Raw genomic sequence first — 26,609 nt, forward strand, 5'->3', positions numbered from 1 at the left:
AACGCTTGTCGAAAGTTTTAACTAAGTAAATCTTTATTTAAATCGCTCGTTACAGAATCCGCGTGCGCGTTCAAAGGGGTTATTTTTCTACTGTCTCTTTGCTCACTTCTCCCACGGTTCAGTGTTCCCAGTGATACCATAGTACATTCTGGAGAAGAACGTAGTTTTATCTTAACTCATATTTGCATATGCCAACTCTTAAGCTCCCTAAGAAACTTCGATAACACTAACAAGTTGCTTCGGAATGCAAACAGTAACACTGACACACCCTTCAAGAGAACAAATTTTATTCGCATGATTTACGATTCTTACACTTTTTTCTACCTCATTCTTATCACTATTGAATAGAACAGTTTAACGAACTGTTCGTTTAAAAATAGTTTTTTTTTACAAATTCCTTCAAAAATGCTATGCTTGTAAATATACGTTTCTTTGTTCCGTGCCCTCTCGTAGGTTTCGGATTTATAGTGTTCGATTTCACCGTAGAGCAAGGTACCGGGGATGCTTCCCCCTGTTTTCTTACTTCATATATAATGTATGCGTTCGTTATTCTAGGCTCTCACCTAGCTCTACCTTACTTTACTATAAACAAAGCTGATCGGAGTTGGTGTCATAGAAAGTTGTAAACATTTAAGCCAACGCAATTTTATTTTTGGTGGTTTTTATCGAACCTTGTTTCTATGCTGTTTCGGATTGTCTGTCTGATGGTTATTAAGCTATTGCGGTTATTGTATCAAAAATTGAGAAAAACGATGCAAAGTGACGTTTTTTTTGCGGGGGAGATTGAAACTTATGATTGATGGTTGCGATAGTTAAATGTGATTGATAATGATAAACAATGTCGCACGGCCCCCAACCGTAAGAGCGGCACGCAAGAGGAAGCAGCTTCTTCTGTTGCTGTCTTTGATGTTTTGCGGATTTGCGTTACGAGGACGATTAGCGTAAATTTGATGACGTTGGTTGGCGTGAAGTAAATTTTAGGAAGTGCGTGCTTTCGAAAGCGGAAATTATTTCAAATTAGCTTGGTAAACAGTGAATTGTGGAAATTTTGTTCAGCTCTACCTACAAGCAATTTTTTTTGGTTCGAGAAAAACGTGTACGATAACAGAGAATACTTGCTTAATCCTTACAAATGAGACACAGGCTTTAAGCTCCAAACGAGAATGTGCCATTGATGAAACCATGCCAACATCAATCTTCGATAGATAGAATAAAATAATGGATGGGATGAACTCAAGAGCTTACTAAAATAATGAACTGTACTCATCTATTATCTTCATCAGATAATCTAATTAACTCCTATAGAAAATATTTGCACACATATTCGGCGATAAATCAATTAGTGCCTGTCAAAAATGCATTGCACAATGTCTACCCAGAAACACGCTCTTCGATATATTGATGCTATAAAGTGGTAAAACGCTTACAAATAGAAAACAAACAAAAAATGTGAATGAATTAATCCGTTCTAAAGTATATATAAATAAGTTAGATAAATTGTGTCTGTGGTATAAGGTATTCGTGCTCGTCAAAATCGACGTTTGAACGCAGTTGACCGTGAAGGAAAGCAAAAAAAAAACTTGCAAACAACATGGTAATATATCTCTTGAATTGCAGCACTGGTCGGTACTTGTGATTTTCGAGTCGAACCCAAAACGAATACTGCTACACAATTTGGAACAGAAGCTGAACAATACTCCCCGTTCTTCCTCCATTGGGCAACTCGACAGCAGGCAGAAACTGTAGCAGACTAGCTCAGTACTACTAAATGTATAGGAAAGCGAAGCAGCAAAGGTAGGTATATGCAAAAACTCAACGGAGCTGTGCCCGAAAAAAACTATTCCTGCTCGGGCCCTCGCTGCGAGGGCGGCACAAGATGGGCTGGCAGTGTGGTCGGCAGTTCGTTACCGTCCATTTTGATGTTGATCAGATGCATCGCTAGCGCAAACTCTTCTACGTCCAGAAAACCGTCCTGGTCGTAATCGGAAAGTTTCCAAACTTTGCTCAGCACATTGTTCGGTAGTTTGGATTTAATAAGCTCGGACTTGGCGGCTAAAAAAAGCAGAAAAAGAACATTGAAAAGCGTTTATCGTAAGACAGGGGAGGAGGGACGACACTAACCAGCACCAGAAATTTTGCCATTCACTGGTTTCAGTGATTCAAATAGCGGATCGGTACGCGCACGATCTCGGTTGCAAATCCAGTCCACCTCTCCGTAGCCAGCGTCAATGCCTTCACCTTTGCGATAACCGAAGGGCGACACAATATCTTCCACGCCGTCGAATGCTCCTCCTGAAAGTAAAAGAAAAAAAAATCATAGTTTAGTGTTTCTTCAAATGAGTAGAAAATTATTGTTCAATTTGATGAAGATCGATTCGTTTTGATCATGTAACAATCACCAATCAGAGAAACGTCATCGCTAATTCATCGAAGTGTGCGGGTTTTCCCGGGTACCCTCTGCGTCACACTGCAAAATTCCGATTGCCTAAACAAGTTTACCTTCAAACGCAATCAGTAGCTGACGAGTGAGGCCATGCAGTAGTGTGCTGCTGCATCACAGATTGTATTGCCGATCAACGTGGACGATCAATTAGAGCAGTGCTGATGCTTTTCAAGTATGGTAGGCAGTATTTAGTGGAGCTACAGGTTGTGGGTTGATTGACCCTAAAGGCGAAAAATACTTTGGCAATGATCGTAAAAGAATAAAAATTGCCTAAAAATTGAAAATCGAGTCTCAAATCAAGCTCCATAGCAAATTCAAGTTAAGAATAACTCAAAGAGCTTTTTAAAGTTTTGTGTAAATATCCTCCATTGACCTAAACAAGCATTGTAATTAGCTTATCATGATTTGTTTTTTCAGCAAAATATATAATTAAGTATCTTCTCTTAAGTCAGCAAACTTAGCGTGTTAGGAATACAAATAATTTCATAAATAAATTGAATAAATAAGATTAATAAAAAATCAAGTTTTTAAAGACTGATGAAAAAAATATTTTTCGAATAAATTCTTAAATGTAGGTATAATAAAGTCGTTCATGTAGTTTGAAAAAAAAAGCACAGTTTTCGAAGTATCGCAGGCGTGAATTGCAGTTTGTCTTTCTCAGTGGGTCTATGATTTTGAATCACGGTTCACTGGAATTTTCACGCCATAAACCTTTCAGCGCTTCATATTTGATGGTCATGAAACCTCAAGTGGTTGCAGTCAAAAGTATCGGGTCACATTTTTGGATAAGCTTTTTTCCTGGTTTAAAACAGCCTTCTGAGCAGAGCTATGAAACTGGATCTTCGTAAATTAAAGAACCTTGATAAGGCTAGCCCTTTAATAAACCATATGCTTTCGCTAACTCGAAATGTGAGGCGCTTTTAGCATACCTACACTTCATTTCTTTGCACAGCACATTGCCATTTCAGAAGACAAACGAAAAAATCACTCACGCTCGCGAATGTTGATAACGACCTCGTAAAGTTTTCATTACAGAGTTTTGAAAACGAACGATATTATGCAAAGGCTTACTTTGTCGATAATCAGTATGCACGGAGTGTAAATGAACACGTGAACTTTTGAACACAAAATGAACATTGTTGTTTTGACATTTAAAGTGACCTCCTGAGATTGGTGAAAAATTGAACTCAATCTTTTGCCAAGAGTATCGACAGTTGAAAGCTCTGCTTCTGAGCTTTTGTGTGTTGCGGTATTTTGATATACCTAGTTATTATTGTAAAGAAAAAAATCAACTTCAATAAAAAGTCATGCAAAGACAGAACAAATTTGTTTTTATTAAGCCATAGTAGCGTATCACAGGCAAATCACCGAAGAAAAAAAGAAGCCAGTTTCCTCCAGTGTTACCAATAGTTCAAGTGTCAAGCATGTAGTTTTTTTACCATAAACATTTTTATATGGGAAAAAAACTCAGCTAATACTTTGATGATATTCTGGTAGTGTTTCCTTGACCATCATATAATAAATGCTAGAAAATGCGATTGAATGCTTTAACGGTTACAAACGATCATCAATGCTTGTATAGTTGAGAAGAGAAAATAATCTTAAATTAACCAACAGTTTTTACACATCGTATAGGCCAGAAGCCGAAAATAATCCCAAATTAAATTTACAAGTATACCGAAGAACGCTTCAAAAGGCAAACAAGAGCGAAAAATCCAAATGATCCCAAACTAAGCTCGAAATAGCCAAAAAGTGCTTCCACGGGTCAATGAAGGGGAAAAACAAAATGATCCCGGAATTAGCTTGCTATCACCGTGAAACCTTCAAAGGGCAAAGAATGCGAATAAAGAAAGTATACCCAATCTATACTTGCAATCAAAAGAAAAACTGATTCCAAATTAAGTTAGAAATCGCCGAAAGCCGCTCCCAAGGGTAGAAAATCGCCTTGAAACTTTTCTGCTGGTTGAAATAGGCGGAACAGAAAAGCTTGAAACCGTTAAAAATGATTCCAGCAGAATGATTCCAGGAGGGAGGATTCTTGGCGAGGTTGAGAGTGCAAACAAGCAAAAACTGAAAAACATACTTTTAGAAGTTAGAAAACACATACAGTACAGAGTACATATAAACAAACGAAAAAATATGAAATTTTTAATTAATTGAAATTAATTAAAAGGTCGTGTTAGGAAAAAATATGCATATTTCCAATACTTTTTTTCAGTTAAACCTGTGATTGGGAAAGTCTCAGTTGTACAAAAATTGATTCCAAATTTGGCACACCACAGTGCGGTAATTACCGAAGTGAAGAAGGGAGTTCTCTAAAGTGTTTCATTCGACATTGGGTTGACAAATAACCCTATGCATTCGTATGCTCCACAGAGTCCTAAATATATCTGAAGTAGCTATTCTGAAAAAAAATACTGCACAACATTATGTAGTTCTCGTCTGGCAATTGGAAAACGATTAGCGGATGCAAAATTGCCACTTTTAGATGGCTATAATTAGAATCGAGAGTGAAGACCTTCTAGATTCACCATTTATGCTCCGCTTACAATTCCAGTGGAATGACGACGCACGAAAAAAGTACTTTCCTTCATGCGAGCGAGAGCATTTGATAGCGCTTTGACGAATGATGACTCAGGCGTGCAGCCTTATATACATAGTCATCGCACAAATATGTCTCAGAGTACATTTCTTGAGAACCACTGTTACAATAGACATGATAACTTTTCTATCGATAACGTAGACGATTTATAGCATTATACTTTGCTTCTCTAACGTTGTGATAAAGTTTTAGACGCGTTTCTTTCCGACCTTGAGACACGAAGCTTGTTTACTTTATGCCAATAGAGCTAAATTCCTGGCCGATTAAAATGCTTAAATCAAACAGTCGACCACCGATAGATTAGAAATATATTGGGAAATCGTGCCTTTGGGTAATCATAAAGGTGAACCGCAACGGTCGGAGAGCAGATTCTCCATGACTGGCATCATTAGCATTTAAACCGCATAGTAAACAGAATCAAATCATTCCGGACGCGACGTCCATCTTCAGCAGGATCTGGTGTCTAAATATAAAACAAGAAATGATCTACTCGAGCGCATTCGTGGTCTATTTCTTTTCTCACCAGATTGGCAATTGATATCAGACGAAACGAGAGTTCAAGGCTATTTATGGCAGAGTGAGTACGTGAGTATGTATGCTGATCCAATTGTTGAGAGCATGAGCTTTGCATGAGTGAGAACATAGTTGAGTCTCTTTCATGGACTTTTACAATTTTTTTTTTCAAATTGGTTCTTAGATGTTTTCGCTTATCGCTTGCGAGCAGTCACAGCACCAGCGTCAACTAGAAGTGCATGTTACTCACTGTTAAACATTTTAATTCCAAGAACGGCACAAATCAAGCTGTAGTCCAGAGTGTGTACGCGACCCTAGCCTCCTTATCTAGACACTTGTCTACCGAGCAAATAACGCGCCTAGTTTTTTTTCCATTATGGAACGTGATGCTACTTATATTTTTATTTAACCTCGCCACTGACTTCAGGGAAGCGCCATCGCCTTCGATAAATAATTGCGGAACTAAATCGATTCATTTTTTTTAAACAAAAATGAGTACGAAACGCTTTATCTACACCGATGGCGACCGTGCTGGTGCCAGTTTGCGGTAATTAGACACCGCCAGCAAATTGCATGTAGGGGATTGAAACGAAGCTTTACGCTTACCAACTTTAGTCGTTCCATGGAAAATACGTTTACACCAAATCCATCCCTGTGAGTTTTCACCCCCACCTTCCCTATTCACCAAGTGAAAATCTGGTTGCTAGAAACTAAGCTATTTGCAGAACAGTTGATTATGAAATCACTGATCGGCTGATCGAATGTCATTGTTCAAAAATGTTACGCCATCGCGAGTCAACAGAAGGAGTAATCAGTGGCCCAACCTTATCGCGTTCGGCCGGTAAATCGGTCAAGTCGAGCGAAAGGGAAACTGCACTCGAGAGTGCAATTGCCGAATAGACATCAGAGCAAAGTCTTTTCAGCTGACAAGTGGTGATAAATGTTAAGCGCGGTTATTTGCTGTGTTGGTTTAAAAAACTTGTTTTTTATAACATATTACTAAGGTATATTTTCTTAAAAGTACGTTTTTTTTTATCGAGCCTTGAATAACAATGATTTCAAACATGAAATGTGAAATGCTTTTTATGAAAATGTATAGTTTTTTTCTAGCACAAAATAATTAACACACGTGATACAGGTTTTTTGTAGTTCTAAAAATATTCTAAAAAAACGACTTTAATAACAACAATATCGCACGCTAGCCTTGGAGACTAATAGCGGTCTCGATCAACTAACTAAATTAGTTGAGAGAAGTCGTTATCGATATTGTTTTTGGCACATTTTGCATGTTGTGGGGTAAGTACAACGATATATCGTACCCCAGTGCTGAGTCGAGAAAATTTCCAGATCGGAAAGATCCTCGATCTGATCGGGAATCTAACTCGATATCACAACCGTGTGGGAGAGCTAGCCGATCGACATTGCTAACCACAGAGCCACGGGGACCAAAAAATCGACTTTAATAGGGGTGGTTTTACTATTTCAACTCGGTTTCGCAGCTTACAGACTCGCACGAAATTTGCACTTTACACGACGCTAATCCCCTCGGTGGCGCTCTGTAGACATGAACCATGGACGTGGAAGGAGACGAGCATTTGGGGTCTTAAAGCGTAGAATCCTGCGGTCAATACTCGGTGTCAAACTAGAAAATGGGGTGTGGCGCAGGTAAATTAACCACGAGCTGTAAAAAATATACAAACACGCTGCCATTGTCAGGCTGATGAAGTCGAACCAGCACGCGTTGGATGTGTGTTGTCAACGAGGATACCCGTACAGTGATGTCAGGGGGACTAGAGAGGAACAGCCCAGCCCCAGTTTTATGGAGGCGTATTCTGGACTCGGCATAAGATTTTATCGGATGACCTATCGCCATAAGAGTAAAATAGTAAGTAAGAAAGACCCTGTGATGTCATTTCGAGATAGAAAAGCTCTATCTCGGTATTGTCTTTTTTGGAAGATAGCGTCGTATCGGTTATTTATATTTTCAAAATTCATCAATACAGCTCTTTTCCGATTTTATAACTACTCGTCAAATGCACGCTCGATTTTCTCACGCTTTTTTCTTTGGTTTTATCACGCTTTTTCAATAAAAGTCTAAATCAAGATTCATATACTTCCAGTTGTAGAAAGTGTATTTGAAACATAGTTTTCACTTGTGCATTGTGTCCTTAGTGCATGTGTATAGTTTTAAAAACATTTTCCTGGATAGGACAAAAATTGTTATATGAAACTGAACATCATTTATGTTGATTGAAACATTCTATTCTTTTAAAATTCAGCAAATAACAATATTCTTCGCATCGTTCTTATGTTGTTTTGCTCGCTAAAAACAGAGCATTCGAAAATATTTACAATCAAAATCATCTCATCACAAACTTAAGAATGTTACCAGAAGATAAAATAAACCGGGACATCAGCCTTGTCAAGCAACTGACCCGTGTTTTTACTAGTTGTTCAACAATCGCATAAACCAAAATGTTTCAAGAATGTTTAAATTCCGATACTTGTTACCGAGAATCGCGTAGTGCTGGGATGGATCGTTCATTATTTAGTGATAAATGTATAAGAGGATCTTGGAAGGAACTTGAGGTCATTTAAGGTGATCGATTCATTGATAAAGATGACCCTCCTTTGATTAAATGGCTTGGAATATCAGGTTGTGACAAAGAAGATATTCCTGTAGAATGCGAAAATAAAAGGCTCTTCCATGGACGCAACTAAGAAAAACTTCTAGGGGGGGCTAGTTTTCATACATTTCATTTAAAAAAAATAGAAAAAAGAGTTACAATACGCCTATTTAAAAACGTATAAAATAGTGTCGTAACAGAAGACAAAATCATTTCAATCGGGAATAAATCTCCGAAGATGTATTGAATATCTTGACTACCTCTTTCAGCTGACACTGATTCGATATTGAGGAGAACTAGGTTTGGTAAACGGCTGGGCAGTGCGTACCAGCAGTACACCCGTGCTAGTCGGCATCATCTGCAGATTCGTCTGAGCGTCTGTTTTTCAGGATAGGGGCTGCTCGAACAGCGACTGACCCGAAGTGGACGGTGAACTATGAAATGCGGTGTCTCGCCTCTACACCCAAGACGGCGACCCCGTCGCAAGACTAGGTATCGCAGCCCTAGTAAAGCAGCATGCTAAAATAAACGTACTACGAACAATCAAGAATTGAAAACGAACTGGAACGACGATTAGAAGCTCGGTACATGTAACAGTAGATCGCTTAACGCCCCAGATGTCGACCGGGTTCTGCTGGATCAGCTAGAAGTTCACCAGTTCGGCATCGTTGCGCTCCAGGAGCTTTACCGGAAAGGAGAGATGATTTACCGGACAAACAATGAGCTAGGAACCGGCTTTATAGTGCTGGGCAGGATGCAGAGTCGTGCGATCAAGTGGCAGGCGTTCAGCGACACGTTGTGTTTGTTGAGAATAAAAGGCCGGTTCTACAACTACAACATCCTCAATGCCTACTACCCTCACGAAGGACGTCCCGATATAGAGAAAGAAACGTTCTACGCACAGCTGGGGAAACTCTACGATAGCTGCTCGCGTAGAGACATCAAGATCGTCATTGGGGACATGAACGCTCAGGTCGGTAGGGAAGTCATTTTTAAGCCGGTGATTAGCCCGCACAGCCTGTAACCGTGACGAACGACAACGGCCAAGGATGCGTCAACTTCGCAGCTTCCCGCAGACTGGCAGTCCAAAGAACCTGCTTTCCACAAAAAGACATCCATGAAACCTCCTGGAGATCACCTGACCAACGTACAACAAACCAAATTGGCCATGTTCTCATCGACGGCTCTTTTTTCTCAGACATACAAACGTACGCACCAATTGTGGTGGGGGTATTGGCATGACCACTTCGATCGAGTCTAGTGCGACGAAGTAAAAAGTTGACGATGTACCTGATTCGACCGGTAGTTCTCTACGGAATCGATACATCAACGCTTCTGGCCTCAACGCTTTTGGAGTTTTCGAACAGAAGGTGCTGCGGACTATCTATTGTGGAGTACAGACGACTGATAATGGCGACAGTGCATGAACCATGACCTGCACGCGCTGCTTGAAGAGAACCCCGTTGCACACCTGACGAAAGTCAATAGGTTGCGGTGGGCCGGTCGCGTCGTAAGGATGCCGGACGATGATCCTGTGAAATCACTTCTCTTCAGCAACCCTGTTCAGGACTAGGGAGCGCAGCGTGCACGATGGCTCGACCAGATCGAAAGAGACTTGCGGGTGATGAGACGTCTGGCGAAACACAGCCTAAAACCGAGCAGCATGGCAACAACTCCTTGATACAGCACGAGCCACCACGGCTCTCGTCTTATTGGTAAGGTAAGTAAGAGAGCTAGGTTTGAGAATCGATCCTGGGCACAGTACTAGTTCTCAGCCAATGAATGATGACATCTCAATTTGTGTTGATTTTGATGGTCTGATAAGAAGTATGGAATGTATTTATATTGACTACGATTATTCTCTGGGAAATTTTAGGGGGGGGGGGCTTAAAACTTGCTAGAGGGGGCTGTAGCCCCCCTAGCCCCCCGTAGTTGCGCCCATGGGCTCTGCAATAAGAGATTGACGGATAACGGAATCGTGAGAATGGTTTTAGGAGTAGAAGAATCAAGCGACGAATCTGCAGATGATTTTGACGATGCTATCAGTCGCCGATTGAAATCAATGAAAATGATTTCAATTAAGGCCCAAGAACAATTGATACGTTGCAGCTGCCTTCGCATTTGACGTTTTCTGTCAAGTTAACGTCAACGCAACGCAAACGATTCCATTGTGCTCGAGTCTTCATGCTGGTGAATCTGGTGGTTCCACAGTTCCACATAAACAAGCAATAAATTCCCTTAATTGTGTTGTAGAATGGGCAGAGCAGAATCAAATTGACATTGAATATATAATTGCATTGAGGAAAGTTCGTGAAATGTTATGGAGAAAAATATCATGTACTATTTTTTTATTTAATGTATCTTAAACTCATAATAAAAATGATTAAACTATTGCAGTGTGTTGTTCCACTCAAAATAAAAAGAACTTCAGTGGTATTCACCAAAAATAATACAGATTATTATCATTTCGTCAAATTCAATTTTTTCGACCTTGATAAAATTGAAAAAGCACTGTATTATAAATGGCAATTCAATTCTTTATTATTTTGCTAAATTCACGGTTTTGACAAATTCACGATAAAACTTTTTTCGACCGTGACAAAAATTGAAAAAGCGCTGTATTCAAATTATTTAACATGTGAGAGAATACTACCTACTACAATTCGAAAGGTACTGAAAATACCTTCCGAATGCAATTTAAATTATCGAAACTATTGAGGTTCGTGTCGAAAGTAATTTAAGCTTAAGTATTTGATAATAGATCATAAATTGTCGAATAAGGAAAAACATGACGATTTTGATATTTATAACGTATTTTAATACCCAGGGAGGCCAGTATATTTCCAATTTCAAGTTCCCGGTTTTTCCCGATTTTCCCGGTTGACAATTAACGTTTTTCCCGGTTTTTAAGACCGCAAAAATAAATAAGTACAACAACTCTTATTTATTGATGAAAACCATTGTTATAAGCATTTTAATTTTATTTTTTTTTATTTTTAAACTGGAAATGGGCCGAATTAGTTCGGCCAACATTTATTTGCTGCTGATGATTTATCGACTTCTTCTTGAACGAGGTGTTACACCAGACACAAAACCACGGAAAGTGTTCCTTGTAGATTCTCAAAATTTTCACCAATTGGATCCTAAAGTTTTTTCTGATTTTTATATATCAGCTGAAAGAGTGCAATTTTCTGAGCAAAACGTGATTTTTAAAAAATGTTTATCGTTTTCCTTTGATTTTTAAATGAAGAAAAAAAAACTGCTCGAAATGCCTTAAATGACAGCTCTCCCATATACCGTACATGGGCGAAATGTCATTTGAGACCTTTCGAGCAGTTTTTTTTATCTTCATTCATTTTTTATCTTCATCATCATTCAACATTTTTTAAAAATCACGTTTTGCTCAGAAAACGTGGCTTTTTCAAATGATATATAAAAACTGGTATAGCTTTAGGACCCAACTCGCTCAACTAATTCAAGATATAGTTTAAAGTCAATGTGTGATTCGTGCTTCCAGCATATTTTTAAAACAACTTTTAATTTATTTTATATTTTCTGTCATTGTAATGTGACTTTCAAAAACATTAATGACTGGTTCAACTAAACTAAAGCGATTCGATTTTTGCTCTTTCTGGTTAAAGTTTTCGGCATTGGTAGAATCAGTTTCTGCCTTTTCAAGCCTTCAGAATATTTTTTCATAAATGTTGAATTTATTTCAGAAACATTTTGGCACGACAACTCTTTGAAATCAGTTTCTACCATTTCAAACCTAAAAATTTTATCAATTTTTTTCAGGGCCGGCGTTTCATGTGGGTAGTATGGGTAGTAGTACCCACTCGGAAAATATCCCTGTGGATACTTACCCACACGGAACTATCGGACAAAACCAAAAAAAAATGTAATGTTGCGAGCGATAGATTTTTTTATGGATATCGTTGAGTGAGAGCAAAGATGACTAGATCAAGATACCTGGCTCTTGCAGTATGCAGCGGACACGATTGTCGCTGCGCGTGAATGAAAGTCGAACTAATTTGTATACTGGTAATTTGATGATGATGGCAAACCTGCGAGAAGTGAAGCAATTTTTATATTTTTGTATGGTACTACCATCTTATTTTCAATATCCTTGCACGGTGCGGCCATCTAATTTTTAATATCCTTATATGCAGGGCTAGTAGCGAACTTGGAGCAAAATAATAGTGACTTTAGTGAAATTTAGAAAATCTATAACGAGCGTCTTAGCAGAGTGATTGAGAAATCAAAGAAATAGTTATCGGTTTCCGTTATACTCTAATTTTTTTGGAAATAAATATAGAAATTCAGTCCGCAAATATATATTTCGACTGTGACTTACAGTATTCTTCAGTGCTTATGTGGACTGGTAAAGAGCAAAGCGTAAATCCTGTTTTTTATTTGTAGTAGGTAAAAATGAAAATTTAGCACTCTTAAATGGAGTTAGGTAGGGGATTATGCGGTCGATTGTTTACCGTACCATGTCTGGGGTTTTTGGGGAGCAGATTGAATAGCCATGAGGGGTGATTACCTGCGTCTTTGTTGAGAAGCGTGCATGAGTGTTGTTTATAAATTTCTAAACTTTCAGCTACGTCTAATTTCCATAAATTATTAACGGGGCGGAGGAGGTGAATGTTATCCGAAGTTAGTGGATGTTCCTCGTTAAAAATATGTTCAGCCACTTTTGATTTGAAAAGGTGTGGTGGGGCATTTTTTGAAACTTTACTTGCTTTTGTCACTTCTGCGAAATGTTCTTTGAAACGTATCCCTAGGTTACGTTTAGTTTGTCCAATGTGAACCATGTCACAGTGACTGCATGCAATTTTATAAATTCCAGCTTTGTTCAGGGTATCAATAGGGTCTTTGGTAGACCCAAATTTTGTTTTGAGTTGGGTATTCCTACTAGTGTAAACAATATCCATCCCATATTTCCTAAATTTTGAACGAAGTGGGCGTGTCAAGTTAACGTCATATTCAACGGCTACCCTTTTCAGATCTTCTGTTATTGGGGTGAGTGTTGTAAAAGGTCCGAATTTGAGCACGCTTCTTTTTATCAACAATGGCTTAAATGATACTTTCATTGTAGCCAATAAGTTTAGCAATTTCGAAAATATATTCCAGTTCCTTTTGCTTGGCTACTTCACTTAGAGGTAAAGTTTCCATGCGGTGGATCATATGATGGAAGGATGCCATTTTATGCTGGAAGGGATGGTTTGAAGTGTTAGGTATTACCCGTTTTGTATTCGTGGGTTTCCGATAAATTCAAATTCCAAGTCCGTAGACTTTTTGACTACGACGACGCCCAAGAAAGGGAGTCTGTTGTTAAGTTCTTTTTCAATTGTGAAGTTTTTATTTTTATGGGTATTATTAAGGGATATGAAAAAAGTTTCAAGATCCGCCCTTTTCAAAATACAAAAAATATCATCCACATACCTCCACCATCGAATCGGTAAGATGTTTCTTTTCTATAATGTACTTTCTATATTTGCCATGAAGAGCTCACATAGAAAGGGAGAAAGAGGATTCCCCATTGGTGCCCCTTTAGTCTGTTTGTAAAATTTACCACGAAATGTGAAGTAGTTTTCTTTCATGCAAAGGCGTGAAAGTTTCAACAAACTGTCAACTTTCTTTTTCCAAGTATTATCAGAATATTGGGAAAGAAGCCAGTCCTCTAAAAGGTTTAAGGTTTCATTCAATGCAACGCTAGGAAATAAGGCCGTAACGTCAACTAAAACCATTATCTCATCAGATTGGATGTTACCCGAGGATCTTAAATTTTCAATGAAATCTCCGGTGCTCTTTACTGATCGACTTGGAAATTTCTTGGGCATGGCTTGAAATTCTTTTACCAGTCATTTAGCCAATTTTCCTGTGGGAGCCCCTACCGCTGAGGTAATTTCTCTCATTTCATTTCCAGGTTTGTGAATTTTGGGGAGACCCTTTATTCTTGGAAGAACTGGATTTGAAACACGAAGATTTCGTAACGCATTACCCAAAACGGGTTTGCATTCTTTTATTGTATTTTCGACACGTTTTACCATATCAGCAAGAGGATTAAGTCGCAGTTGCCAACTCAATAAACTTTTTTTTTACAAAATCTCCAACTTGTAAAGCGGTTATCCAGAAAATCTGAGAATCCGTGCCGCCTGTGACAGCTTTGATAAACGTTTGGAGTTGGTTTAGCTAACTAAGGGAAAGGCGCGAATTGTAACGGCAACCATATGTCGAATTTTTATCAATGCCCAGCCCGTTTAGCAATTGTTAAGGCAAGGCAAGGTAAACAAAATTCTTCAAGCGTACCAGTGACGCATAGTTTACTTACTCCTTTGCATACCCGTTTAACATATGCACAGGTTACAGGTAGCTCGAACATTTTACCGCCTAATGTTGGTAGTTCGAAAATGACCGCTAATATTGAAACTTTGGGAATTGAAGTTCAAACTGAACTTGGGATTTTATTTATGCCGCAGCATATTTACCATTTCAATGCACACGAGAGCACAAAAATTATTTTAAAGGTAATTTACAAAAACTCACCAGAAATCGTTCGAATTTTTTTATAATCGGCGATTTTAACGCTAAACATCGTTCATGAAATAATTCTCAATGTAATTCCAATGGAAAAAATTTATTCAATGATTGTTCTTTAGGATACTATTCTATTTTGACTCCGAATAGTCCTACATGCTTTTCTTCTGCAAGAAACCCATCAACAATTGATTTGGTGCTAACAGATCAAAGTCATGTATGTAGTGATTTGATCACACATGCTGACTTTGATTCTGATCATCTTTCAATAACTTTATCTTTATCACATGAATCAGTTTTAAACCCTATGAGCTCTGTTTTTAATTATAACGAGGCTAATTGGGAAAGATACAAAACTCATATTGAGAGAAATTTTTAATAATGAGCTTGATTTGCAAAACGAAGTGAATATTGATTCCGCTTTGGAAGCATTATAATGTACAATTGTTGATGCCAGGAATTACTCTGTTCCAAAGGCTCAAGTGAAATTTGATTCACCAATAATTGACGAAAATCTTCAACTTCTGATTCGTTTGAAAAATGTCCGCAGACGTCAATATCAACGTTCTCGTGACCCTGTTTTTAAAACTATTTATAAAGATTTACAGAAAGAGATTAAACATAGATTTACTCTTCTGAGAAATCAAAATTTTGAAACTAAAGTTGAAAAATTGAAACCATTGATTGAAAAAATTGAAACCTTTTTGGAAGCTGTCGAAAATTCTTAAGAAACCTTCAAAGCCTATTCCAGTTTGAAAAGATAGTGAACGTTTTCTTGTATCCAATGAACAAAAGGCTCAAAGACTTGCTCAGCAGCAGTTTGAGAGTGTTCATAACTCAAATTTGAATTTTGTGAGTCCAATTGAAAATGAAGACACACCTCAATTTGATTTAATTTCTTCCCAGAATTGTTTACCTGCAGAAATAATTGAAACTAACTTGAATGAGATTAAATCAATTATTGAAAATTTCAAAAATATGAAAGCACCTGGTGACGATGGAATCTTTAATATATTAATCAAACATCTCCCTGAAAGCACAATGGAATTTTTAGTGAAAATTTTCAATTGCTGCGTTAAAATTGCATATTTTCCCAAATTATGGAAAAATGCAAAAATTACTCCAATTTTAAAACCGGATAAGAACCCAGCTGAAGTTTCAAGTTATCGACCAATCAGTTTGCTTTCTTCAATAAGTAAACTGTTTGAGAGAATTATTCTTAACAGAATGATGTCACACATTAACGAGAATTCAATTTTCGCAGATGAACAGTTTGGATTTCGCCATGGGCATTCCACAACTCATCAATTGCTCAGAGTTACTAATATGATACGAGCTAACAAATCTGAAGGTTATTCCACTGGAGCTGCTCTTTTAGACATAGAAAAATCATTCGACAGTGTTTGGCATAAAGGTTTGATTGCGAAATTGCAAACTTTTAATTTTCCAATTTTCCTAATCAAAATTTTAAAAAAATATCTTACTGATCGAACTCTGCAGGTTGTCTATCAGAATTCAAAATCTGATAGATTTCCTGTCAGAGCAGGTGTGCCTCTAGGTTCAGTCTTGGGTCCAGTCCTGTACAACATATTCACTTCAGATCTTCCTGATTTGCCTCCAGGATGCACAAAGTCATTGTTCTGCGATGACACAAGCATTTCCGTAAAAGGAAAAAGTCTTCGTGTCATATGCAGTCGATTGCAGAAAAGTTTAGATATTTTTTCTTCCTACTTGCTAAAGTGGAAAATCCGCATAAGCCTCGTCACGTTGTCAAGATGAATGGGGTTATTTTCGTTGGTCTGACAAGGTTAAGTACTTGGGACTAATTTATGATAAAAAACTTATTTTCAAAGAGCACATTGAGAGTATACAAGCCAAGTGCATCAAATATACGAGATGTTTATATCCTCTTATTAACAGGAATTCTGTACTTTGTTTAAAGAACAACTTTTGATTTACAAACAAATTTTTAGACAGGCAATGCTTTATGCTGTACCGATCTGGTCAAGTTGCTGTTCAACAAGGAAGAAAACGCTCCAAAAGATTCAGAATAAAATTCTAAAAATGATTTTGAAGCGTCCTCCTTGGTTTGGTACACTCGAATTACATAGACTTACTGGTGTTGAACCATTAGAAACTATGTCAAATGAAATTATTAACAATTTTCGACCAAAATCGTTGCAAACCTCAATTGCTACGATAAGCTCTCTTTATAGCCAATAAGTTAGCAATTAAGTTAGTTGTAAGTTTACTTCCTCTTTTCTGACAAGTAGGTTTAAATCCCTACGAATGATAAGTCCTAATTGCGAAAGCAAACAAATCCTAACAATTAAAATTACAAATTTCTAACAGTGTTGAGAAGTCACCATTTGTGATTGGACACACATACTCATTATTTACTAATATTTATCATAAATACTTAAGCTACTAACAAATCCTCCCCTTTTTAAAAAAAAAACTAAGGGAAAGGTTTTTCAAAATATAATAAAAATAGCATTGTTCGTTCCAAAAATCTGCAAAAACAATACTAAGCCTGTTTGTCCCATCAATGAGTTTCCACGCATATTTAACCCACTTGACATTTTCTAATCAAGTTCGTCCCACTAAACACTCGTTTGCTTGATCTGGAGCATGAGACAAAAATGCGTAGAACGGGTTATCATTATGGAATTTCGAAATGGTATCTGGTAAACACCGGTAGGTTCGGATGATAGAAAGCAAAACCCTACGAATTGAGACCTAAACACGACTTACACAATATAAGCTCATAAGCTCGAAATTTTTGAACCTCACTTCAACCAGGAGGAACAGTTGATTTGAGACAAGCAAATCAAACTACAAACGGAATTTCACGCACAACACTGATTAGAGACGCGAGTAGCTTGAAGAATAAACCTTTACATTCCTTTGCAGCTTTTAGACAATTCGTTCGTAACTATTCTGCACTATTCACTTCGATGAGAAATTTTAAAACATTGCCTGGCATGAAATTTCTATGATGGAAAAGTTAACAAAAATGCCTTACAAACCGAACTGTCCAAATATTCTGTAAATGAGAAGCCAGCGTTCTAAGTATGTTGCAATACAACAATAGTTAATTTATTCATTTAAAGCTAAAAAAGTGCCTTTAGTGACCATTTTGTCGTAAAATAGTGACTTTAGTGACTTTTTAGCGTAAATAGTGACTTTTTAGTGACTAGGCTCAAAATAGTGACAAAGTCACTAAAAAGTGACTCGCTACTAGCCCTGCTATGTATTAGGGTGGCAGCGGAAAGGGTCAAATTTCGAAAAAAAATTGTACATTTTGTTTATTGGCCCAAAAACTGATGTCCCTTAAGCTGGAAGTACAAAGTCAGTAGAACAAAGAGTTAATAGCATGAAAATTTAGTGCTCATTCGATGCTCATTTAATGCCATATCGCCGAATTTAATGCTCCATCATTTCTTTGAAAAATGCATTTGTTTGTTAGCTTAAGAAAATAGCTACCAGACAATATGCGAAATTAGCATTTTCAGTCACAAAACAGTTCTATAACGATCAAAAACATTTAATGCTCATTAAATGCTTTCGAAAAAACCTGATTTTCATGATAATTTTATTGATTTTGTATAAATTTTCAATAATATTATAATAATATGATAATATATGAACAGCTTCAATTTTTTCGAACATGTTCCTCTGAAAACAATCAGAATCCTTTTGATACGATTAGATACCAAATCAATGCTCCCATCTGCGAGCAGTTCCAATAACTTAGGTGCATTTTTCATTAAGGTGAAACCTCATTGAATCCAAAAATGGCCGATTCCGAGTCACCACTTCGAATTTTCGAAAGCACAAGACTCGGAAATAGTTAATGCGTTTCCTGTGAAAATGCTATTTTATGTTTGCTGTGGTGAAGCAAACATAAAATAGAATTTTCATAGAGAACGCAATGAGAATTTCCGAGTCTTGTGCTTTTGAAAATTCGAAGTGGTTACTCGAAGTCAGCCATTTTTGGATTCAATGAGATTTCACCTTAAATATATTTTTTTCAAAAATATTGTTCTGCTAGCTTAAGAAAAAAGTTAGCAGAACATTGGCCGGAAACAGCATTTTTAAGCAATAAACTGTTGTAGAATGGTCATAATAATTTGATGCTCATTTAATGCTCTTGAAAAAACCTGATTTTCATGATAATTTCATTGATTTTGTATAAATTTTTCAAAAATATGATATTATTCGTATAGCTTTAATTCAGGGGCGACTCGTCCATTGGTGCAACCTGTGCAATGCACATGGGGACGTCAGGCAAAAAATCAATCAAATCCAAATTCATGCTCTTATTTTCTTATTTTTTAGTTTTATTTTTAAATAGTAACAAAGGGAATTACTTGCTTTTATTCGCGGATAAAATTGTAGTTACTTCCCCAAACTCAGATTTTCAGAGTTTCTAGTTGAACAGGTAGGTTCAACAGCCACGAGTCGCCCCTGCTTCAATTTTTGACAAACATTTTCCTCTTAAAACAATCAGAATCCTTTTGATACGATTAGATACTAATTGAATGCTTCCATATACGAGCAGTTTCAATAACTTAGGTGCATTTTTCATTAAATGATTTTTTTTTTTCAAAAATATTGTTCTGCTAGCTTAAAAAAAAAGTTAGCAGAACATTGGCCAAAAACAGCATTTTCAAGCAATAAACTGTTGTAGAATGGTCATAATAATTTAATGCTCATTAAATGCTCTTGAAAAAACCTGATTTTCATGATAATTTCATTGATTTTGTATAAATTTTCCAAAATTATGATATTATTTGTATAGCTTTAATTTTTACAAACATTTTCCTCTGAAAACAATCAGAATCCTTTTGATACGATTAGATACCAATTAAATGCTTCCATATACGAGCAGTTTCAATAACTTAAAAAATTTAATTGAATTAAAATTGAAATTAAATTTAAAAAATGTAATTTAATTTATTGAGATTTGTTTGCTGTCTCAATTAGGATTTATCATTCGTAGGGAGTTAAACCTACTTATCAAAAAAGAATATATACTTACAACTAACATAATTCTAAACTTATTGACTAAAAAGAGTGCTCATCGTAGCAATTTAGAATTGCAACGATTTTTGTCGAAAATTGTTAATAATTTTATTTGACATAGCTTCATGTTTCAACACCAGTAAGTCTATGTTATTCGAGTGTACCAAACTAAGACGCTTCAAAATCATTTTCAGAATTTTATTCCGAACCTGTTATCTGTGTAAAAGAGTAAAAAAATGGACGGTACAGCGGTACAGCTTGGAGAATTTTGTTTTGATTGGGAAATTTAATTTTGTTTAAATTGCCTTGCCTTAACAATTGCTAGACGGACAGGGCATTAATAAAAATTTGACATATGGTTGCCGTTACAATTCGCGCAGCGAAAATTTTTACTCTCTTTCACAGGACATATGGCGTTTTTGTGAGAAGAGTCTCCCCAAATGAGGCATTTTTGGTCCAAGTTACAGATTTTTGAACCATGGCCATAACGTTGGCAAATTCGCAATTGGGCTTTTCTCCTCCCCCAAACTATCTATATAACTCCCCCTTTACCTGAACATTATGGATAGCAGGGGTTGTCAAAAAATTTCAAATTTTTAACCTCAGTGCGGTTAGCAAAGTAAAGCCTGGGTGCTACATTCCGATTCGGAAATTGACATTCTGCTTACTATACAAAGACTTCGCAGCCGACTGTTTTAGTGTTGCGTGGCTAGCGCTACGATCCTACAGACACTAACAGTCTCTCCCAAACCGAGACTCGAACTTACGACGACTGGCTTGTTAGGCCAGCATCGTACGACGAGACCATCTGGGAGATAAGTCCGGTTAGAATGAATTAAATAATTACCAAGGGAAATTCCAGCTCTCTGACTTTTCTCGCCCGATTTTCGTTTCATTAGATATGCCAATTAATTCTGTTGGGGTAAGTTTGATGATCGGTGGTTGAGCGGTGATGATGATCTCATCAACGGTTTGATCGTTGGTGAGACCTTTCAAGACAACCTCGACCGGCTTGGCGTTCTTGATGTCATAGGTTAAAAATTTGTATATCTTATCAGTTTAATACTGAACAAGACGATTATGGCCTTCAATTGACTCAGCTAATAAGCATTCGCCGCTAATAAGCATAAGCAGTTGATAAAACAAGTGACCAAATAGTACCCAACAAATCGAAAAAAGGGACCAACAGTTGTTAAAAAAATTTTTTTTTTCTTCACCTATGCAGTTGTTAGAAAATAGCCAGAGAAGTTATTGTTATTGAAAAGAATACGGAATAAGGCATTGGGCGATCTACAGGGAAAGATCAATCTTCAGGATCGATTCAGCTGAGCGGTCCCAGGATCGATCCATCTGAAAAATCGGAGCTGCAGGATCTATCTCTGTTGAATCGATCTTTCTAAGCACTTTTTTTGAGGCGCCGAGAAAATTCACTGAACCAAGCGCCATTTTTTTTAATTGAGTTAGGTATTAACACCAGTGTACGTGAGAATGAATAATCTATCATTCATGAAGAATAGAAATCATTCAAATAGTTCATAATGATATGGCCTATTACAGAAGACGAGGCGAGCAACTCGCCTCACCTCCAGTCACTGACTGAGAGAATGCGAGTGAAACATGTTTGGTGACAGCTGAGTCGAACAGTTTCGCAGACCAGCTACTTGTCCAAAATCCAGCCATCTGCAATATCAAAATTGGTCAGGCGAGTAACTCGCCGCTCGCCTCGTTTTCTGTAATAAGCCCCAATTACAAAAAATCCCTAGAACATTGAACATCGATGACTGGAAATCATGTTTTTGGAGATTGGTTCGATCTGGTTGTACTCCGATTATTTCATTACTGCTAGTGCATCACCAGTTGCATTATGGGCAGGAATGGACTATACAGAGGTATGATGATGTCATAATCGCACGCAACCATTCAAAAGCCGATAAGACAACATTAAAAATGGTACACGATACCTGACAATCACTCAAAATTGCATAAAAAAAAGTTCTGCACGCTGAAAAATATTTTTTAAGAGATCAAAAAAACAAATAAAAAAATAAACGATCTTTCCGACTTTATCAGGACAAAAGAATTGATCTGAAAATCAATAAAAAAGGATGGTAATCATAACTTTATCATATTTCGAAAATTTAGAAAAAATCAATAAAATCATAATTTAATGAAAAATGCACCAAAAAAAAAGGATTCTGCTTGTTTTCAGAGGGAAATGTTCAAAAAAATTAAAGCTATTCATATACTATCATATTTTTGAATTTTTTTTACAAAATCAATAAAATTATCATGAGAATCAGATTTTTACAAAAGCATTTGATGAGCATTAAATTATTATGACCATTCTACAACAGTTTATTGCTTAAAAATGCTGTTTCTGGCCAATGTTCTGCTAACTTTTTTCTTAAGCTAGCAGAACAATATTTTTGAAAAAAATATATCTAATGAAAAATGCACCTAAGTTATTGAAACTGCTCGCATATGGGAGCATTTAATTGGTATCTAATCGTATCAAAAGGATTCTGATTGTTTTCAGAGGAAAATGTTTGAAAAAATTTAAGCTATTTATGTATTATCATATTATTATCATATTATTGAAAAATTTATACAAAATCAATAAAATTATCATGAAAATTAGGTTTTTAAAGAGCATTTCATGTGCATTAAATGTTTTCGACCGTTACAAAACTGTTTTGTGACTAAAAATGCTATTTTCGAATATTGTCTGCTAGCTATTTGCTTAAGCTAGCAAACAAGAGCATTTTTCAAAGAAATTATGGAGCATTAAATTCGGCGATATGGCATTAAATGAGCATCGAATGAGCACTAATTTTCCATGCTATTAACTCTTTGTTCTGCTGACTTTGTACTTCCAACTTAAGCGACATCAAAAACTGATCTGTGCAAAATTCTAGCTCAAGCGGACATGATTTAGGTGTGCCTCAAAGCGCTTAAAGTTATGATTTTTCGACTCTCGAAAATCTACCATCTGAAAATCTGCAACTCGTTCCAAACCAGCTATAAATTATTTTAATGTTCATTAGGTATCGCAAACTTGATTTTTATTAGGGTGGTTCATTTATTTTTCACTAGTGTGGTTTTTACATTAAACTTTAAAGTATATGTAAAGTGCAGTGATTCTATTCCATCAACAGCTCGACAAGAACTAATGAATTGTTGGGTATACCATGTAAAAATAGAGAAATGCGTGTTTGGAGACATTGAGCATTTATTCAGTGTTTTATTATTTGAATTACTGAGTTACTGAATTGTTGCACTTTGAAAATGATATCTTTACTGGCTCAGGTCGAGCACGGAGATGTAACTACTAGCAGTATTTTGATTTAACTTTATTTTATTATGAGAATCCGTAATTTTGTATTGCAATATGACAAATCCCGATAACATTCGAATAAACAACTTTCTTCTACTCGTAAGACAGTAATTAATGCCGTTAAAACACCCGAAGAGATTTTTCATTACCATCTTCCATCATTAATTGAAATACCATTAGGCAGACTAATCTCATGGATGAAATCAAAATGGCAATCGTTCGAACACAAACACAGATGCACCTCCACTTATGAGACAACGATTGCGAGCAGCTAACTAGTTACTGCCTACACATCGTTTACTGTCGTCGTTGCTTTGATGAAACAATCGGCGGAGCTGAAAGGCTATACGCTGCTTCCGCCGAACGGGGATTTAATTTTCAACACTATGTGTAGGCACTATCTTGGAACTTATAAAATATATATCATAGATTCTAAACATCTCCCTAGTGCATCCATTCTAATAGACTCAAGGCATGTAACACCACCCTAACTGGTAACGCCAGCGGAGCCAAGCAGATGAGAGATCGCAATGAATTGCTAATGAATGTGCGCTACTTGTGGCACACTGTCGCAATAAGTAAAGTCACTTAGCCGCCTTGATGGTTGGTCGCTTGCGGTTCCAATGCAGAGTCGCACTGTGAGTACATATTGCAAACGGAAGAACAGATATGCGGAACGGAAAACACAAGTGGAATCGCCTAGCCTAGACCAGCAAAGGAACTAGCAAATTAAGAGCAATTTACTTGGAATGCAAATGCTGGCCAATGCCAGTTGAAAGAGGAAAAAACGGCTGCTTCCTCAGTGGACGCTCAGTATTGCGTCGGGATTCACAAATCTATACCCTGGCTGATAAATTTGTTACATAGTATCGTTTGTTGGTGCTTGGATTGATCGATATTCTGGATTTGGTTGGGTATCGGCTCTGTTATTGTCAGGTTTGTCCTATTATCTTCCAGGGGGTATAATTTCTACCACACTACCCCCCTGACGATAAGAGAACAAACCTGACGGTAATAGAGCCGATACCCTACCTACTTAACTAAGAGACTTTGATTCAAAGGCGCCTTGAATAATTTTCGACAATTTCAAAGCCTAATCTATTGATATAGGGCAACTAGGGTATTGGTAATTATCAACAACAAGAAACAATGCATTTATGTCTATCATTAAAAAAATATTTTCGGTTTCTTCCAACATTAGAGGTAATAAAACATTTATATAAGATTATCAAATGTTGTTGAATATTTAGACAATTATTGCGATTGGACATGAATCTTCCATCTACTAAAATGATACAAATACCTATGTGTGTAAAATTCGAAACACAAAATTTAATTTCCATCTAAAAGATTGATGTTTCAATTAATCTGCAAAAATAACCTTGATAACAAATAATATGACGGACAAAGAACTGTTCTGCATTCATCATCAATACTAATAAAATCTGCAGCATATTTTAGGTAGGTATGCAAAATAGCTTGCGATATCTGGTTCGACCGGACGCTCGTGTATCGGAACCCAAATAGTTTGCCTACATACTTCTTTGAACAAACTATGCCACAGCCGAATGATTGTGTAAATTTGCAGCCGATACGGTGAATTTTATTTTATCAAAAATTAAATAAAAAACGATTCAACATTTTTGTAACATTAAGCATTGAAATGCTATTGACCTTATCTGCGACATACTCGTGTCTGCTAGGCGATTAGATAAAACAAACCCGATAAACCAACAAAGTTTCCCAATTCTTACTGCCTGTCGTCAACGCCTTAGCTTAGTGGTTGAATTACGCAATCACTTAGCGAACAGATTAGAACGAATTTATTTAACTGGAACTTACCCTTTATCAGTGGTTCGGAAACCAGTGTCATCTCCTCCTGTGGAATCATGCTCATCAGACGGGCAATATCGGTGGCCAGCATTTGGTCGACCACCTCCAGCAGCGGAATTCTCAGAGAGTGAAACTTGGAAAAGTCCTGGTTGGCAAGAACCTCTTGCATTTTCTTGAGATCGGGAAAATCACCGGGAGAAATCTGGTGCTCCTTCTGTATACGATCGTAAACTTGACCGAGATTTTTGATTAGGTCCTTCTTCTTGCTGTCTTTACCAAACACCGAAGGCATGTCCTTGCGCAGCTCCGCAATAATGAAGGCATGTACTTTGGCGAGCCGGGCTCGCTTGATAAGATCATTCAATTTTCGAAGGGCGGCATTCTTCGGAAGTGACTGCAAATCGCGGAACAAATCCTGTTCTTCATCTTCGAATAACCGTCGATTAACGTCATAGCGAAGCGGTTGATCCCAAAATGATCCAATGTAAACCCGAGCAACCTCCGGAGTTTGCAGTACTTTGCCCAGAGACCACATAAGAGCACCATAGACGCGCATCAGCTGCTGATGGTCAATCATGTCAGCTTTGTTTAGTACTATTCGTATTTTATCATCGTGGCCACGTAGTGCCTCAATTGAACGTCGAAACTCATCCGATATGTCCAACTTGTGGGCATCGAATAGCAAAATAATCCTATCCACTCGCTCGGCAAACCATTCGAGGACACCGGTGAAGTCATAGCCTCGGTCGACTCGTTGCTTCTCGCCTGACAAAATACCAGGCGTATCGACGATCGAAATGGCCCGTAACACTGGCGAAGGCACCGATGAGCACTGGAACCTGTTGAGGAATGCATTGCCGTATTTGCTCAGCGGACGGAACTGCTTCTTCGGATCAACGACCAGCGCATTTCCGGGTACAATTCCTTCCTTTTCATCGTACATTACCGCGATGAAACGATCAGTGGTCGGTTCTGGTCCGATCCGGATTCCAGGGAAATCCCGTTCTAGCAAATAACGAATAAAAGTTGTCTTGCCGGTCGAATATTGGCCCACCAGCAATATCATCGGTTTTGCATCAAAATCCGGATCCTCCAGCTTAGGCGAGTGAAAATCGTGAAAGTTGTAATGTTCCTCCAGTGGAAGCAGTTTGCTTCTGTAGATTTTCTTCAGCTCCCCGAGCACATTCTCGACCACCTCTTCCGCTTTGGGTTCCCGTTTAAGCCAACTGAACATTTTCACTCTTGTGTTACTTTACCCGCACTCTGCTTTAATTTTTCTTCCGCTCTATATACTTGCACAATCGCACTCGAATGACCAAGAGGCAAAAAAAGGAATTAGTCACTCGCGAGCCAATCGGGGGCGGATTTTCTCAAGGGCGAACACGGCACGACACACGCAGGCTACCAGCACTAGCCAACCTGGTTCACTTTTCCGGCTATGAAAATTCGTACCAAATGCAACGAAATGGGAGCGTTTTCGCGACCAGCAATTCTAATGTTAATCGCAACTGTGCGATAAGTGAGAAGTTGAAGATCAAGCTGAGAAAACTCGCGACCGTACCCCGTCTTCCAGCTGGCAATTTCTCTGATCACTGAGCTTAGTTAGCCAAGTCACTCTGTAGATCTCTCGACCGCCGTGTGAATACGACCGTACGAACCAAAAAGAGGAGAGGCGAAAATGACACATCA

The 26,609-nt window shown here is 37.6% G+C and overlaps 1 protein-coding gene across 1 annotated transcript; it reads right to left on the minus strand.

Annotated features, from left to right (window-relative positions):
- Positions 1–270: 270 nt before the first annotated feature.
- Positions 271–26,609, minus strand: LOC129733846 (EH domain-containing protein 1). Its single transcript, XM_055695391.1, has 3 exons — positions 24,930–26,609; positions 2,122–2,292; positions 271–2,052 (listed from the first exon to the last, which is right to left on the minus strand). The coding sequence occupies exons 1-3, from the start codon at positions 26,152–26,154 to the stop codon at positions 1,838–1,840; spliced, it is 1,611 nt and encodes a 536-aa protein (XP_055551366.1). The 5' UTR covers positions 26,155–26,609; the 3' UTR covers positions 271–1,837.

Source organism: Wyeomyia smithii, chromosome 1, assembly GCF_029784165.1.
Source record: "Wyeomyia smithii strain HCP4-BCI-WySm-NY-G18 chromosome 1, ASM2978416v1, whole genome shotgun sequence".
In the NCBI taxonomy this organism is placed as follows: domain Eukaryota; kingdom Metazoa; phylum Arthropoda; class Insecta; order Diptera; family Culicidae; genus Wyeomyia; species Wyeomyia smithii.